Source organism: Bactrocera neohumeralis, chromosome 2, assembly GCF_024586455.1.
Source record: "Bactrocera neohumeralis isolate Rockhampton chromosome 2, APGP_CSIRO_Bneo_wtdbg2-racon-allhic-juicebox.fasta_v2, whole genome shotgun sequence".
NCBI classification, from domain to species: domain Eukaryota; kingdom Metazoa; phylum Arthropoda; class Insecta; order Diptera; family Tephritidae; genus Bactrocera; species Bactrocera neohumeralis.
Genome location: NC_065919.1, coordinates 82,352,560 through 82,370,899, shown reverse-complemented (window position 1 = coordinate 82,370,899; position 18,340 = coordinate 82,352,560). Strand labels below are relative to the sequence as shown.

Genomic DNA, 18,340 nt, shown 5'->3' with positions numbered 1-18,340 from the left:
CATTTCATCTCATCTTATCCTATCTGATCTCATCTCGTCTCATTTCATATCATCTTATCCTATTTCATCTCATCTCATTTCATCCTATTTACCTCATCCCATCTCATCCCATATCATCTTATCTTAACCAATCTCATCTTATTTCATCTCATCATATCATATTATATCATCTCCTCTCATCTCATTTGATCATTTCATCCTATCTCATGTCATTTCATCCTATTTCATCTCATCTCATCTCATTTCATCCTATCTTATCTCATCTCATTTCATCCTATTTCATCTCATCCCACACCATCTTATTTCATCAATCCAGTTTTCAGATAACTTTCTGAACTAAAAAACTGCATTCTTTTGTCCTTCGCAGGTAACTTTAGCACGTCAATTTGGATTTCCCGGCCGCTCTCAGAGTCAAAGCCACAACTACAGCGCCCTGCTGCGACAGAATGGTTCCATGCGTCTACATACAACGGTGAATAACAATGCTCTCGATCACTACCACTCTTACCGAGTTATGCAATTACATTGTCGTGACCAAAGACATCATCTCTCTCTGCAGGACAGCATCCGAACAACAACAACGACGACAACAATCAACAGCAGCGGCGGAATGGGTGGCAACAGCGTTAGTCGTCATTCATCGCATCGTTCACGTTATACCTCCCTTGGCTCGCAGTCCCCGCTAACAACAACACTCACCAAACGCGATGAAATCGTCGCAAATCAAATAAATGGCATTACTGCAGCAACCGCAGCCAAGCAACAACAACAACAACAACAGCAGAAGCAACACCATCACATGCTACAAACTCAACTATCGCAACGCTCCAATGGCACCGATAGCAATATTCTGCTCGACATGGAGTTGGGCACAGCGCATAACTTTTGTCACGGCCATCCGCAGTCTTCAGCCATAAATTGCAATCGGAGTGACAATTTGCGACGCTCCGTCATTAGCAATAGTATGGTGCATGCAGCGCGTAATGCGCGACCACTCGGCGATGATCGCATGTCGATTAACTCGCAAGAGTGGGATAGTGGCGCCAGTCAATATGAGCTGGGCGACACACTGTGTTTGGGTGAACTTGAATCTGAGCTGGCTAGGCCCGATACACCGAATAGTCTGACAATGGCGCGTATGGCTGGTGCTCAATTAGCGCCCACCATACAGCCGGTGAACTCCATAGCGGAATTGGACGTGCATGGACCGGCACGTACACGACTCAAACTTTCACGAATAATCAGTCGACGTGACCAAGACACATTGTTGGCCAAGTCGATGCCGCGCGCCGAACTAATGCGCAGCTCCGCTAATATGCCTAATGTGCCTGGCTCACCGTTTACGACCTACGAAAATGATAAGAAAAAGCAGGCGCGTAACACAAATGGCGGACGTCCACATAAAACCTTTGACGCACTCACCGGCATTTTTCATTGGCCTGCTCGTAAAAAGCAGCTGAATGGACGGCATGTTGGCGGTGTTGGGGGTGTGCCGGCTGCAGTTGGCAGTAGTGGGTCGCGACAGAACAGCATCTCCGCAACACATACGCACACAAGCTCAACCGGTACGCCCACACCGCGTATGGCACTCATGCGTAGCATATCCTCCGCGTCGCCGACAATGCTGGAGTCAACGCTCAATGTCGAAATGATTGGCCAGAAGTTGTGAACGGCATAGCCAGCATGCACCCGCGCCCACGCACGCTCGTAGCGGCATTACGCTGCAGCGCTTTGTTCTACACGCGAAAGTTCAGTGAACATGGCACTTGTCCGGTCAACGAGACCAGATGGCGACATGCAGTCACCCAAGTCCACATGTACATGTATATATAGTTGTCTCTTTACTCTCTTCTCACATATCCACATGCAACGCTTCAACCTCAAACCCACACCAAGTGACACGTACAAGGTTCACAACAATATATGCGAACTGCCCCATCTACATTTCGTCGTCATCTGCACAGTCACGTAAAGGAAAAGTGCGAGTTGCCTAAATCATCTAAGCAATCTGTCGCATCAGCGTGTTAGGCCACTTATCTCCGCAATTTGTTGTCACATCTAACCGACCCATTAACGACACGAAACACATATATGTATCGCCAGCCATGTATGTATGTAGATATGTATAGTATACGTCTTGCCATTGTAGATTTGTAGTGTCTTGTCGCGTCGCTTCCATGCGTCGCATTTGCTTAAATACAGCAGTAAAATAAATTGTAAGAAATCCCTAGTCAGACAGTCGTATCGCTACAAATGCCATAACATTAACTAAAAGCACACCCAAACCCCGCTCGAAGTGCGACATATGTAAATGACAATCCTAAGCAACAGTGAAGAGCGAAAGTGAAAAACATTTAACATTCTCACAAGATAAATTGCGATATCATACGAAGGCATAATATAACATAGCAGAAAATAACATAGCAGAACATAACATGGCACAATGGCATAAATAATGTTTTTGTTGTTCTGTAGAGCGTAAAAAATGGACTGAAATTTGTATTAAATTTATATTTTTCTACGATTTTCATTATCTCAGTGTTTTGAGAATGCTTCGCCGGAAATATAGAGACACAAGAGTTGCCTCAAACTGTTCAGCAATCTTTATTGCTATATAGCACTAATATGTCTAGCTTAGTTTAACCTTTATCAAACTGCTTAAGATATCTCTAAAATGAGTTAACAGAGATTTTCTGGAACCATTATAGTTTTGATTATAAATCTCTTATCAAATTTGGGTGAAAATAAAGATATCTCGAATTGTGAATCAAAATATGGAAAAATCGGTATTACCAATGTATTTTCATTCTAAAAATTTCGTCTTTGATACACAATTATATTAGAACTATACTATTTTCGAGTTTTCAACAGTATACGGACCAACTATTTTTAGTAAGAAAAACCAAACAACAAACGGTATTGCTTTAAAATATCATTGATATCATATCACTATCGAATATTTTGGCAATGTTTTAAGAAACTTGTTTTATGAAATTTTATTAAAATAAATTTATTCAATGTATGTATATCGATAAAAATTTCGATAATTTTAAAAAATATCGATTGGAAAAATGTAAGCTGTTTTCGACGTTTATCAATAAATTCTTCCGATAACGTTGAAAATTATCGATTGATTAAATGTAATATCGATAAATATGCCGATAACGTTAAAAAATATCGATTGATGAAATATATCGGGCATTAACTAACTCGACGAGCGTCCGAACATCTAATATGACGGATCTCGTGGACTCTACTATACTATTATAGTATAATGCCAATATTTTCATTTTTTCCCACTTTTACGGCCGATCACTTACAATATCACTAAATTGTACAGGGTGGTCCATTTTGAAGTTCCCTACTTGTTTAACGAAAAAACCATTCGAAAGAACTTTATTTGGCATTCATTTTTTGAAGATTATCTTTTTCAAATGTTGGCGACTACGTCTCAGGTCCATCCGTTGAGTCCAATTTTCGAATACTCGAAAAGTAAGTGGTGAAATGACACGCTTTAAGATTTGCTCCACGACCTGAATAGAAGTGGGTTTATCCGCACAGACTTTAGACTTTACTTATTCCTACAGGAAATAGTCTAACGGTGTAATATCACACGATCTTGGCAACCAATCGACCGGCCCTAAACGTGAAGTTATCTGCTCACCAAAGTGTTCTCTCAATGAAGCCATTGATTGATGCGATGTGTGGCGCCGCCTTGTTGAAATCAAGTTCAAGCATCAAATAGTCGACCATCATGGCGCGATAACAGTCGCCATTAACGGTTACGTTCTCACCGGCATCATTTTTGAAGAAATATAGACCGATGATTACACCGTCCGACAAATGACATCAAACCGTTGTTTATTTTCTGAATAAAATGACAGCTCTTGAAACTCTTCAGGTTTCTCTTCGTCTGCGCCAAGTCGTTCCAAACGTCAGTGCGAGTTGTTTCAAAACGCCGAATCGACTCTCCACGGTCTAGGTGTTTACTTTCAGCAACGGCTGCTATATTTTCCTCACTGCGTGCTGCACGCTGTCTATTCGATCGAATATTATTCAATAATGATACTGCTGGGTCTCAAGATAGCTGATGGTGTTGCGAATAGTACGTTCAGTAGGCCGATTATATGTATTGACCATAAGTTGAGCAAACCGAGCGAAACACATTCTTTACAGAACGTAAGATTCTGTAGTAAAGATGAACGATTTGTATACGTTGTTCAGGCGTAAGTCTTTCCAAGGTGAAATGTTGGATCACCCGTTACTTATAAAACTTTAATTAAAGTCATTTAAGAATATTTGCTTTGGTATGATTTTTGAAAAACTTTTCCGAACGTAAGCTTAAGACACTTCGCCAACCAAAATCCACAACAAAGCCATTAAATGAACATTTTCAACTCAACACTTCGAGGCGCTAAAAGCTTTCGTACTCAAAATCACTGTTGCTGAGGATTGCAACTAACAACTAACACAGTTGCGCTCAAACTGTCAGCTTCAATTGCTTGCGGACTACCAAATTACGGGCGCGTACGAAAATAACACAAAAACAAATACATTTATACAAATACGTGCACTATAAACGCCATAAAAGAGACCACTTAGTTTATAAGATTTAGAATAGTTCTTCCATTTCACAGCCTTTTTCCCCCACACACCTCGCTCCTACGAATTGCGACTAAGCTTTTAAGTGTTAAAACGAAAAAAAAACTCAAAATAAAGAATTTTAAATTCTAAGCTTTGGCGGCTTTGCTATTTGTTCGCCTGTCTCAACTTAGTGCATAAACACTTATTAGCGTTGTATTATACGAGTTGTTGTTGTTAAACTATCTGCCGGCTTTGTAATTGTAGCACTGCATTACGCTTAAATGAGACTTTTGCCGAGCGTAATGCAATTAGGAAATATTGTAGTTGTTTTCATGCTGTTGAATTTACTCGGAATTGCAAGGCAGCAAGAAGAAGAAAGTTTAATTATGCCCGTGATTATGAAATTGCGGAAAATGGCTGTGCCCCACGATTTACACACACATACACACTCAAGTGCATAGCGAAATAGTTCGTTTGTGCCCAGCACATAAGTATGTATGCCTACTGTTTATGAAATATTACTTGTTAGTCTACAAAAATAAATTTATAAAAATGAAATTATAGTTTAGTTAAGCTGTGCTTGTTGTACTTGCTTTTAGCAGACTAAGAAATTATGTGTACTTATTATATATATGGTATATTTTATTAACTTATATTTATGTAAGTTTTAACTGTAATTATGTATTTTAGCAATAAGAGTCAAAAAGAAGTCGAATATGAGCCAAAAAATATAAAAAAAAAATTTAAAATGGTTTTGAATTCAAAAAAAGTTTGTGTTACTGTAATTGGTTGATAACGGTAGGTATGTACGACACTAGAAATTATCTAAGCAAAGCTTGATGAAAATATTGTATTTCAATAATACACACTACAATAAAACGGTTGTAGAGTACTCTTGGAGTGTTTTCATCCATTGTGCAGACATGCCAGCGTAGCATAAAGAACTAGTCAATCATCTTTCCATGGGCTGCGGTATTTGCCATGCCTCTACAACATTTAGCAGGACGGGGGATGATGAGTGACTTGTAGAGTTTGGTCTTTGTTCAGACATAGCGGCATAAAGGCAGCTCCTTTTTGGGCTATCAAAAGCAGCTTTGAAATCGACAAAGAGATCGTGTGTCGATCCTTTTTTCAAAAGTCTTTTCCAAGATTTGGCGCATGGTGAATATCTGGTCAGTTGTTGATTTTTCAGGTCTAAAGCCACACTGATAAGGTCCAATCGGTTTGTTGACAGAAGGCTTTAATATTTTACACTGTACGCTCGATAGAACCTTATACGCGATGTTGAACAGGCTTATCCCACGGATTTGGCAGAGCAATCGTTAGGCATGCTTTCTTCCGACCACTTCTACAAAGAAGCTGATGCATACTCTTTATCAGTACTTCGCTGCCATATTTGAAAAGCTCAGGCAACAATTCAACAGCTCCGCCGCTTTGCTATTCTTCAGACGAGTAATTTCTATTCGAACTTCTTCATGGTCGGGCAATGGAACGGTACGGACGTCGTCATCGATTGGAGATAAGTGTTTCCTCTATGATTTCAGTATGCTAGATCACCTCTAAGGGCTCTACAAAAGCTCTGGCCTTGAAACCTTCTGTTAATTACCGCATCTTTTCGTAGAACTTTCAAGCATTACCTCTGTCGGTCAGCTTGTCAAGCTCTTCGTATTCACGCATTTTGACCTCTCTTTCTTTTTGTCTGCAAATCCGTCTCGCTTCCTTCTTCAACACTCGGTGTCCATCCCATTCCTTGATTAAATGAGTAATAGAGAACAAAATGTTTGCTAAATCTGACATAATTGCAAAGCATAAGCATTCATTAACATTAATCGCTAAATAATTTAGAAGTCACCTTGAACTTTGGATACGCACGTTAGACAGTTCATCCTTTGCAATGAGATTTTTACCAGGAATATCATTCATAAAATAATTTCGGCAACCTTCAAAGCGCTTTGTTCATTTATCTGTAATCTATATTTAAGCGCATAGATTTGTTAATTGTTTGGATAAATATTTTTTTTTATAGTGAAACGTTCATGTACGAGTACATACATACGTAGAATTCTGTTTTAGCAAATACGAGTAATTGAATAATTTGTTTACCCGAAATTCTGCTGAACTTTAACAATGTTAGGGATTTAGTTGGAATTGCTCAAACTTTTTTAATATGTACTTTGCACAAATTGTATGGAAATCGCTATGAATAGTTGTGTATGTATGTATATACATATGTGTGTACTTTTTATTTCATTTAAATAAATTTAAGAGATTTATAATTCACGTTAAAGGGTATTAATAATGTTTAATTGATAAATGTATTTTAAACACAATTTTATACAAATTATTTTGGGTCGTTCACTAAGTACATAATTTAGTTTGATGAGAACACCTGATCTTATTGAATTTTTCACAGCCAACTTCACACTTAAACCGATTTACTGTTATAGTGTCGTTTGTAAAAAAAATTACAGTTACTGCAATTCGTCTGTGGCCTGACTCTCAAACTTTTCTTATCACAAAGTGAACCGATTCTATTGATAACGAGGTTAAGCATTCCTTAACCAGCCCTTAGCGCACAGTTAGTGAAATCAAGGCTAGTATCGCTGCCCTGATATCAGGGTTTTTTTTAATTTTTTTTAATTAAGGTGGAAGCATCAAAAGCCGAAATGCGGAACTTAAGTCTGCTAAAACTAACCTACTTCCAACTCCAGCCCCTCCCACGAAACCACTCGATTAAATATTTCTTCGTATGAGTGAATAGCTATAGTTTTAAGTATTTCTCCTGTACTTAAAAAACAAGGGCAATAAAAAAATACATGCTTAAAGTCTTTAAAGAACTCTGAACAAGACGGACAACTCGGACTAATGTCGTGCTGGAAGCTGTATAGGTAGCTGCAAAACAGCCATGTGAGAGATATACTTTTCTCCACTTTTCTGGTATTTATGAGCAAGACTTTTACCTTTTGCTCAGCCAGTTCTAATCTCATTGATTAGAGCCATTGGCGCAGACCGTTTATGCACTCATGACATTTGCTCCGGTGTTTAGGCACTGCTAACACAATAAGGTTGTCTGCGTATGCAATTAATTTGCCGGCTTTTGGTTAGTGACTCCTTAACTCGATACCATACGTTAGGTTCCATAGAAGAGGGCCTAGATCCGAGCCTTGTTGTACTTCACTTAAAATAGAGAAGCTCTTGATGCCTTCATCAGTATCGAATAATAGTGGCCTGTTTTTAAAATAACTTATACTAATTTTCATAAGAGATTGGGGAGCGAATATGGCATACAGAGCCTTGATTATGTTTGCCCACTGCCTTGCTGCTTTTCATTTTTCCGGCTATGGCCAATATTTCTTCTTCTGATATCAGAGTGGATAGTCAATTCTTGGAAGGAGATTGCACTCCGTAGCAGTCTAATCTAGAAAGTCTTAAAGAAAAGAAATAGAGAGTGAAATCAGAAGGGCGTGTTGTATTATGAGCTTCCAAGACAGAGTGAAATCATTAATGGACTACGCTACCGATAACAACTCATCAATTTGAAGCGAGTAATCGCCGAAAAATGTCCGGAATTTGCAACTAGACACGAGGAAACTTGCCATCATAACAACGCTTGGCCTCATGTTACAAGACCTATGAAAACTATTTGTTGCCCCTTTTAAGTACTAGTTGCTCCAGTCTTAAATATTGCTATTATATATGGTTTCCGAGCCGGCTAATTATAAAAACAATACTTAATAAAACTTAAATAAAACTTACCGAATAAATACCCTTCAAAACTAACTATGTGTTTAAGAAGCTATATGCTAAACCGATCTGAACAATTTCTTCGGAGATTACATTGTTGCCTTAGAAAATAACATATACCAAATTTCGTTAATAAATCTTGTCAAATGTGAAAGTTGTCCATACAAGAACTTGATTCCGATCGTTCAGTTTGTATGGCAGCTATATGCTATAGTTAACCGATCTGAACAATTTCTTCGGAGATTACATTGTTGCTTTAGAAAATAATATATACCAAATTTCGTGAATATATCTTGTCAAATGTGAAAGTTGTTCATACAAGAACTTGATTCCGATCGTTAAGTTTGTATGGTAGCTATATGCTATAGTTAACCGATCTGAACAATTTCTTCGGAGATTACATTGTTGCTTTAGAAAATAACATATACCAAATTTTGTGAATAGATCTTGTCAAATGTGAAAGTTGTCCATACAAGAATTTGATTCCGATCGTTAAGTTTGTATGGCAGCTATATGTTATAGTGGTCCGATATCGGCCGTTCCGACAAATGAGCAGCTTCTTGAAGAGAAAATGACGTTTGCAAAATTTCAAAAGGATATCTTAAAAACTGAGGGACTAGTTCGTATATATACAGACAGACAGACGGACATGGCTAAATCGACTCAGCTCGACATACTGATCATTTATATATATAATTTATAGGGTGTCCGACGCTTCCTTCTGGGTGTTACAAACTTCGTGACAAACTTAATATACCCTGTTCAGGGTATAAATATGGATATTATAAAATTATGAACTGTGCGTCCTTTTCAGCAACTTTGAGTTCCTGATGGGGCTTTGTAATCTCGCTAAACTCACCAACCATTTTGGAGGCACTTACGAAAAAGTTTCGTTTTTCTTAAGAATTTAATTTCACTTGAATCAAACAAACAAAAAAATATTAAGCACACAACAAATCCCACACACAAGAGAATCATGCACCTAATTGAAAAAGCATTTACACAAAATATTGCAAACTTATTTTTACACGCGCCATTAAAAATTCATGCAAAACATTTTAAAAACTTTGCTTTGGCAATTTCACCAACTTCAGCGCAGACTTGAAGGCTTCAGTGCAAGAAGAGCAGTCAAGTTTTATGCTGATATATTATTTATTTAAACGCGCGTGTGTATATCGCGCAAAGTATAATTCAGTGCAAACAACCGTGCAGCAAAAAGGTTGTGCGTGACAGCGTACACCAGGGCGTATGAGTGATCAACAGCATGAGTGCACAAAGGGTTAACACACGCCAGCTCTAACTGCCGCTCACTTTTACGACAACAACACGCATATACACATAACTGTTTATATTCATTTATGCATGTGTGAATGTGTTGGCATTTGCTTGTGTGCGTGTTAAATGTCTTTGGCGCTCTCAAGCAAAATAATGCAATAAAAGTCTTGAAAAATTTGAATAGCTCATAAAAAACGGCATGCAGTCGTGTTGAGTGAGCGGCACAACCGCAAGAACAAGTGCCATGTTGTACAAAAAAGCGTTACAAAAAAAAAGGGAAATAAAAAAAGTAAATGTAGCCAAACGCCCTTTCACGCTGCCACAAAATAGCTTAATATTTGTTGTTTGCTGCGAACATTTACCAACTTAGGACACGCATAAAAATATTAGAAATGCTGATATCGCAGTTATATTTACTTAGGCGCACAGTCATACGCAAGCACATACATACTATATATGTATATAGCTGGCAGATATATGGTACTCATGCATATTCATATGTGTGTGTATGAGTTGGCGTTACAAATTGTGGCAACACCGAAAATGAGCTGAAAAGCGACCAACAACACACAGACGCTGCCGCTGAACTCCAAGCGGCTCATTTGCAACCAAATTAAGTTGATTTGTCTGGAGAGGATTATAATACATGCTTACCAACACATATACATATATATTTATATCAATGCGCCACAGCCTTGCTTGACTCACTGTGCGTTAATATGTCATGAGATAAGCATCGAAATTTTCATCCAGTTCATACACAAATGAAGTCAAGTGTATTAGCATTATTTGTATGCTTATAAGCCTGTTTGAAAGTATATATGCATGTGTGTGTTTGTTGGCCAATCGCTGGTGAACAACCTTTGAGGCCAGTTAGACTGCTTGGCTCTGCTAATCCGCTCAAAGTTATTGTGTTTTGGTGGACTCTGCATTGTTAAGCTACCAAACGAGGGTTTATATGCAAATACAAGCTCGTAAGGCACACACATACATGCACGTACTAGATTATTACTTTCTATCATGTTTTCACAATATTCAAATAGTGGATTATTGACCTGATTATTGAAATATAAAAATTATACTATTTTTTCTCATTTTGTTTTAAGTTTACTTCACATTTCATTTTATATTTGTGTTTTTGCAACAGCTAACGGTTACTTAAATATGCATAATCAGACACTCGTAGCTGCGTGAAGTATCATTTCATGGCATTTCGTCTGACTGGACATGATTTTCTACAATTTTTATTCCATTATTCCAACAAATACAAATGTGAATGTATATTATCGGTCATCACTTCATATTATATACTATATATTATTAGAATTTTTTCCAAGCGTTCATTGCCACCTAAGTGCTTTTTGTGTGTGGCACATGTATGGATAAGTGTGTGTGTTACATGCAGGCTTTTGTAGAAAAACTATGAAAGCCATAAAACCACCACAATGGTCAATCTGGTAATGATAGTGTGTGTGTGCATGCATGATTGCTGATTGAACTCGTTTGCCTCCAAAACAAATAAACTCTGTTGCAATTGATTATGGATAAAAATAATATACATATAAACACTGGGTTATAGCTTTGGTGCTTATATACAGTAAGGGACCAAACCGTTCACAAAAATTAAAAACGATATGTAAATACACTAGAGGGAATATCAGTACCCTAGCAAACTAAAAAACAAAATTTATTTCCAGAGAATAGATTCTGCAAGTGTGAATATTTTCATCCTTTGACTTATTACTATCAATGTTCCTATTTCATGTGCCATACATGAGACTTTTGTACTGCTTTAATCCTGCCTGGCATACTTAACTTGATTATACAAGGTCTGTCGCAAAAGAAACAGAACTTTTTAAATATAACTGTTTCTGGTGGCGCCATCTATTGGTGGGTATATGAAATAAAAAGTTTGATCTCTTGTTGACATTTCGTAAAAATTTTAAGACAATTGGATAACTACAATCGATGTTATCGATCAAAAAGTGACAGCAGCTTTTGGTGATCGGTCGTTAAATGCATTTTGAACAAAGAGCAAATATTAAATTTTGTTTTAAACTTGGGAAAACGTTTACTGAAGCATTTCAAATGATAAAAAAAGTTTCTGGTGAACAGTGCCTATCCCGTAGTAACGTGCATGAGTGGTTTAAGCGATTCCAAGAAGGTCGTGAGGACCTCTGTGACGATCAGAAGTCGGTCGTCTTCAGAAGTCAAAAATAAAGACAATGCTGATTTGTTTTTACGATTCCGAGGGTATTGTACACCAAGAGTTCGTCCCACCTGGCCAAACGATTAATGCTGTGTTTTACCTCGGTGTTATGAAGCGTCTTTTGTCACGCATTCGTCGTGCTCGACCACAATGCCGTGAGGCAGGGTCCTGGCGCCGTATCATGGGTCGACGCTTGTCACTGATTTTTTGACAAAAAACTCCATATTAACCTTTAATCACTCACCCTACTCACCTGATCTGGCAACCTGGGATGTTTACCTATTTGGAAAACTTCATTTGCCCATGAAAGGACACTGGTTTCAGGACATTTCAGCTATCCAAAGGGCGACGACCGTTATTCTCAAGAGCATTCCGAAAAATGATCTTAAACACTCATTTGAAATGCTAATTGACCGGGCCAAACGCTGTATCGAAGCACAAGGAAACTATTTTGAATAAAAAAATATAACTTTTGAAAAATATTAATTTTTTGTTGTTTTCTTTAACAGTCCTATTTCTTTTGCGACAGACCTTGTATAACAAATTTTAACATATTATATTTTGCCAAGCCAGTCACCAACGAAAAAATATTCGTAACTTAGAGAGAGAGATCAATGTTTTTCGATTACCATTTGACATTGATTGATTGATATGTGACCGTCATCAACTACATGGTCCTCCTTAATTACCTTATTAGTAGATAAGCTACTATCACAACCGACAGCGAAACGATTTTCTACTGGACTTGCACTCCTGCTCTCTGAAAGCATCACCAGCAACTCAGTACAGGGGAACTGTGAGACGGCATTTCAAACTCCTTACGTACAGCTGCAAGTGAAAAGGTCAAAGAACAGCTACGATGACGTCGCTTCGCAGTGGAGAGAAAGCGGACAGCCTACCTCGCAATGTTATGGTAAATCACAACACGAGCGGGGTGAATTAGATAGTTACCGAAGGAAAGCGAGACGCATATGCAAAAAAAGAAAGAGGCCGAATTGCGTGAGTATGAAGAGATTGAGAAACTGGCCGAAAGGGGTAATGTTTGAAAATTCAACGAAAAGATGCGGCGACTATTGGAAGGTTTCTAGACCAGAGCATACTCTTGTAGTATCCAAAGAGTTGATACGGTAGCTGATGCTCGGAGCCTACTGAACGGCAGTCACAATGTAACATCTGGAGATGGCGAACCCGATTCCCGAATCGATGACGATGGAATAGATGTTCCATTTCCAGACTATGATGAGGTTCGAATAGCAATTACCCGCCTGAAACACAACAAAGCAACACACACCACGACTTCGTTGGTTTTAAATCCGCCACGAAAAGGAGTTGCCTTTATGCCATTATTTCTGAACTTGGTATCGCCGCTAATACGGCTGTGTGAGCTGTCAGCATTGAGAAGTACCCTCCCGAGCCGTTCGATACCAAGCGAGGTTTCAGACAAGGAAACTCGCTATCGTGTGACCTCTTCAGTCTATAATCAAGGTACAAGTGTACAGATGCTGGCGTGCGCTGATGATATTAATATCCGTTTTACTTTCTCCAGGAAGCGAAACATATGAGTCGCAGATAATTTCATGCATCAATACCAAAAAAAATATCAGGCTAGAAATCCAACGCAGAATCACTCTTGCCAACTACTACTAAAAGTAAAGTGCTTTCCCGACGAAGAAAAACCAAACTCTATAAGTCACTCATTATTCCCGTCCTGCGGTAATCTGATGAGACGGCCTTAGGAGTGTTCAAGGGAAAAGTTTTGCGTAAGATGCATGGTCTTTTGCGCATAGGCAAGGGCAAATACAGCAGTCAATGGAACAATGAGCTGTGCAATATACATATACGGCAACATTGACATAGTTCAACGAATCAGAGACAGCGGCTGCGCTGGCAAGGTCATGTTGACCAGCTGGAAGAGAACACTCAAACTTTGAAGGTTTTCGATTCAGTACCCACAGGTGGAAACAGAGGAAAACGTCCATTTTATTGGAGAGATCAGATGGAGATGGACCTGGCTCACTTGTTATCTCGAAATGGAGCCAAATAGCGAAATGTAGAAATACCTCGCGCTGTTGTTAACTCGGCTAAAACCGCGTAAGCGTTATTTACGCCAGTAAAGAAGACGAAGAAGAAGAAAATGTTTTCAAACTTTAAAAATATTCAACTTTGTTAGAAAAGGCCTAGATTGACCTAACTTTTCAAGCCAAAGACAACTTGTTACTTGTCATTCATACTTTAGGACTCCTCATGAATTGTATGTATAATGGATATCATGTCTTAAGGAATAATTATACATTTGTATTTGTTAAATTGAGCTTCAAAAACTAGATCCAAAGTAGATCTTCTATTCTGATTTTACAAGAGTTATATTCTACTCAATATTCCAACAATAGCAACCTTCGTATTAATATACTCGTACATAATTTGGAGTGTGAAGTGACCCTTAATAATTTAGGTCACCTTAATTCGTTCAGTCACAGTTTTTGGGCCTCTTTATCTGCCTCCTTCTACTACACTTTATCATGAAGGATTCAAAACTTGTGCGATTTAGTTCTATATGTTCATTGAATATATTATATATTTCACAAACATACACATTAAGAATTTCTAAAACGCAATATAACCGGAAAAAACAAAACTTTCATTCGAAGGTTGTATGTAAATATAGGACTTCTTTAAGAAAACATAAACATGAACATAATTTTATTGTGGTAAAATATATGATTTGAATAAAAACTAATGGCTGCGCAGAGTTATTGAAAATTTGAGTGGTGAGTGTGTACAATAATAATATTGCGTAGCAAATTTGTTGAAACTTACAATGTGGCCAAAATGTGTTTGGTCTTAGAATAATACACATTGTATGCGTTTTGTGGTACACAAATAAAATATCGCATAGTATTTTTCCAACACACACACATCCGTAAATGTTTAATACCCGAGTTTCCGCTTTTGTGGAATGCGGTGGCTTTGATGACATTATTTTGCCAATATGCCACACTTGGGGGCAAAACTTTGTTTTCCAACAACAACAAATCAGAACTTTTTTGTTTCATTTGCATATATTATGATTCAATTGCTTGTGTTATTAAATTTTGAATGTGAGTACATGTATGTATATTTGTTGGTTTGTATGTGCGCGTCACTGGTTAATGCTTTTGTTTGGCAATTTTTGTGAGTCCTAAAGCGATAAAGCAAATGACACAATTATGTGTGTTTGTATGGACATAGATATTTATACATAATGCGAGTTAGTGCTTCAATGGCACATGTCGGAGCAAATTCATTTGCATTGTAAACAAATTGGATACAATATTATAATGTTATTACAAAATAACTCATATTAATAAATACACAAATGTTTTTAGTTTTGCCAAAATTTAGGGTTTCATAACTACATTATACTTTTGTTTGATATAACACTTAAGAAGTTATTTCTCGTATTACAAGTTTATTAAATTTGTTATTCAATTCGTGACTAGTTTTTCTATTAATTGCTTTAACCTTTAATATTAGCTGTTTACCCCTTAATAATTTTTAAATAAAGATTATTTCAATTTATATCAAGTAAGTATCGAATTATAATTTTTTTTTTTTGAGGATTAGGGGTGCAAAATGCATTCCACACATGCAGGCCACTAAAAACCCCACCTCTAAGGAACCGTTGCCACACTGGGACCACATTTGTATTACTTCAGGGTGGCATTCCATATTTCTCGTTGAGAGATTTACATCTGCGTCCATTTCCCACCTTTTATGTCCTGAGAATATCTGTAGTCATTTGCATATTTATTTCGAGGAGTATGTGCTTATTTGTTAGCAGTAGTAGCTATGTTTTTTCGCGCTTCTCCGGTGTCTCGTGTTGCAATGTCGTCCGCGTAGCCAACTAATTACGATTTGTCTGGCATTTCGAGAATGGATCCTTGTGCTGCTTCTGACATTACCGCTGTCTGTCGTGATCCCTCTCTAGTTTTGTACAGCAGTTTTCTGTTACTAAGGTAGCTCCGCACCACAGCTCTAAGGTAGTCGGGTATTTTAAAGCTTTTTTTGAGAGCGTCGATCATATCCACCCATCTAGCGCTGTTGAAAGCATTCCGAACATCTAAAGTCGTCAGTAACACTATTATTTTATTTATACTTTTTACGCTGTGCGGTTTCTAGACTTTCAAATACATATTTTATAGCTCCTAGAGTTGATCTGCGGGATTTAAAGCCGTGTAGTCTAGGGGAAAGTCCTCCAGCTTCATTGATAGCTGCTTCGAGTCTGATTATAAATAGCCTCTCATAGAGCTTTCTCGCTGTGTCAAGCTTACATAGTGGACGGTATGCAGATTGCAAGTTGGGATCTTCTTTTCCCTTACTGATTAGCACAAGCTGTTGCTTTTTCCAGAATTCAGGGAAATTTTTGGGTTCGTGGCAGACTTTGTACATATTCAATAGTACTGCCGGTTGCTCTACAGCGATTATTTTCAGGATTTCTGCTGGGACGGGTGATTTTTTGGCCTTGAGCTAAGGGCTAGTTGCAGCTCTTCGAGGGTATACTTTGGGATCTGCGGAAATCTCATTTAATTTTATTTTGTTTCAATTTTTTATTTATTTTATTTTTTTTTATTTTATTTTATTTTATTTTATTTTATTTTATTTTATTTTATTTTATTTTATTTTATTTTATTTTATTTTATTTTATTTTATTTTATTTTATTTTATTTTATTTTATTTTATTTTATTTTATTTTATTTTATTTTATTTAATTTTATTTTATTTTATTTTATTTTATTTTATTTTATTTTATTTTATTTTATTTTATTTTATTTTATTTTATTTTATTTTATTTTATTTTATTTTATTTTATTTTATTTTATTTTATTTTATTTTATTTTATTTTATTTTATTTTATTTTATTGTATTTTATTTTATTTTATTTTGTTATATTTTATATCGTTTAACTTTTCTTTATTTTAGTAAATATAAAAAAATGATAATAGTATTTTTCACTTTGTAGAAATTCAGTGGAAACTCTCCCTTTGAAGACAGGAACGATCCAATTTGAATTTACTTTAATCGTCGCATTCCAACTAATTACTGCTACTCGCTACTTTAATGCAAAAATAAATTCACTCGAAATTTGAACTTCTCTTTATGCAACTGCACACTAGCTGCTTTCAATTGCAATTACTTGGAATGATTTATTTATTTGATTATACATACATACTTACACATATTACGCATATATTTTTCACATAAACTCGTATACTTACAGGTATAAACAACACTAGTAAACTTTTAGAAAACATGACATTAACGCTTCTTTCACTCGTTCGCCACTCGTCGACTGCGCAGCTTTACTCACAGCAATATGCTCTTCTATAAACGATGTATCAGCGCACAAAAACAACATTTCACATTTGCCAACTGAACAACACACTTTCTTTTCCAAAAAGCATATATTTTTAAGAATTGTGATTTCGATTTTTTAAACAAATTAAAATATTTTCGCTAACTACTTTTAAACCGCCCACTTACTCGTTGGAAAATACGGAAACTAACGAAAAGAACTGGAAATCGAATACATGGTTGTATTCGAGTCATAAAATGTAAAAAAATATTTAGCCCGATTACATAATACACATACATAATTAGTATTATGATAGTTTTAGGTCCTAAAATGTAGATTATGAAAGAAAATTAAAAAATGTTTTACTCAAACTTTATATATTTTAATTTTTTAATTAATTTCATTTTATTGTACATTTCAATTTATTAATGCGAAATTATTTTCTACAATTCATTTCCACCCTCTGTTTAAAATACTTACCTTCCAGTGTAATTACCACTCTGTATCCGCTTCCCAGCTGTTTTAGTTAGTTTCCGCGTTTTTAAACGAGTGTACCGCCAATCTAATTGTGAAAATGGCGATAATACTTTCTTTATGTAACATAAAGTTTAGGGTAAAAAGTGTATGTAGTGATTATCAGATCCGGAGGATATTTACATATATGCAAAGCATGCTTACTTCTTACAAATTAGATAAGTTTCTAATTTCCATGATTTGATAAGCTAATACATATACATATGTACATATTTTACTAAGAAATTAAAATCTTAAAGTGTGTTTTGTGCAGCATATTTCTTAAAGGAAAAGAAAGTAAGCAAAATGGTTCTGTGAAAAGTAAGCCCCCTTTGTGCATGTTTGCCAAGAAAGGCATTAGAAGGAGAGAGCAATCAAATTCTTGTGTAATATAGTGCATAAAAGTGTTTACAGCGAAATAAATATGCTAAAATAAGCAAAATATATTAAATTTATAATATTAATAATCTCTATGACCAAACGCAAAAACAATTTGGAACAATTCTCGAATACAGAAGCTTATTTCGTATGCTTTTAGGTGGTGAGTGCCATAAATAATATTTGTTTTGTAAATTATTCTAAAATAAGTGTACTCTAATACTTGTATATGCATTTGATATTATTAACTGCAAGAAAGTACAATAATTACATAATACCATGCAATTGCATTAAAAGCCTTCAAA

General features: G+C 36.4%; 1 protein-coding gene across 2 annotated transcripts in view; it reads left to right on the top strand.

Annotated features, from left to right (window-relative positions):
- Positions 1–5,301, top strand: part of LOC126766088 (tachykinin-like peptides receptor 99D) — a 41,145-nt gene extending 35,844 nt beyond the window's left edge. Inside the window, exons 7-8 of one of the 2 annotated variants that reach the window (XM_050483836.1) lie at positions 368–472; positions 560–5,301. In XM_050483836.1, coding sequence (XP_050339793.1) covers positions 368–472; positions 560–1,669 — 1,215 coding nt within the window. In that variant the 3' untranslated portion in view covers positions 1,670–5,301. Of the gene's footprint in view, positions 1–367 lie in introns of both variants that reach the window. The other variant, XM_050483825.1, reaches the window with a different exon arrangement.
- Positions 5,302–18,340: the final 13,039 nt, after the last annotated feature.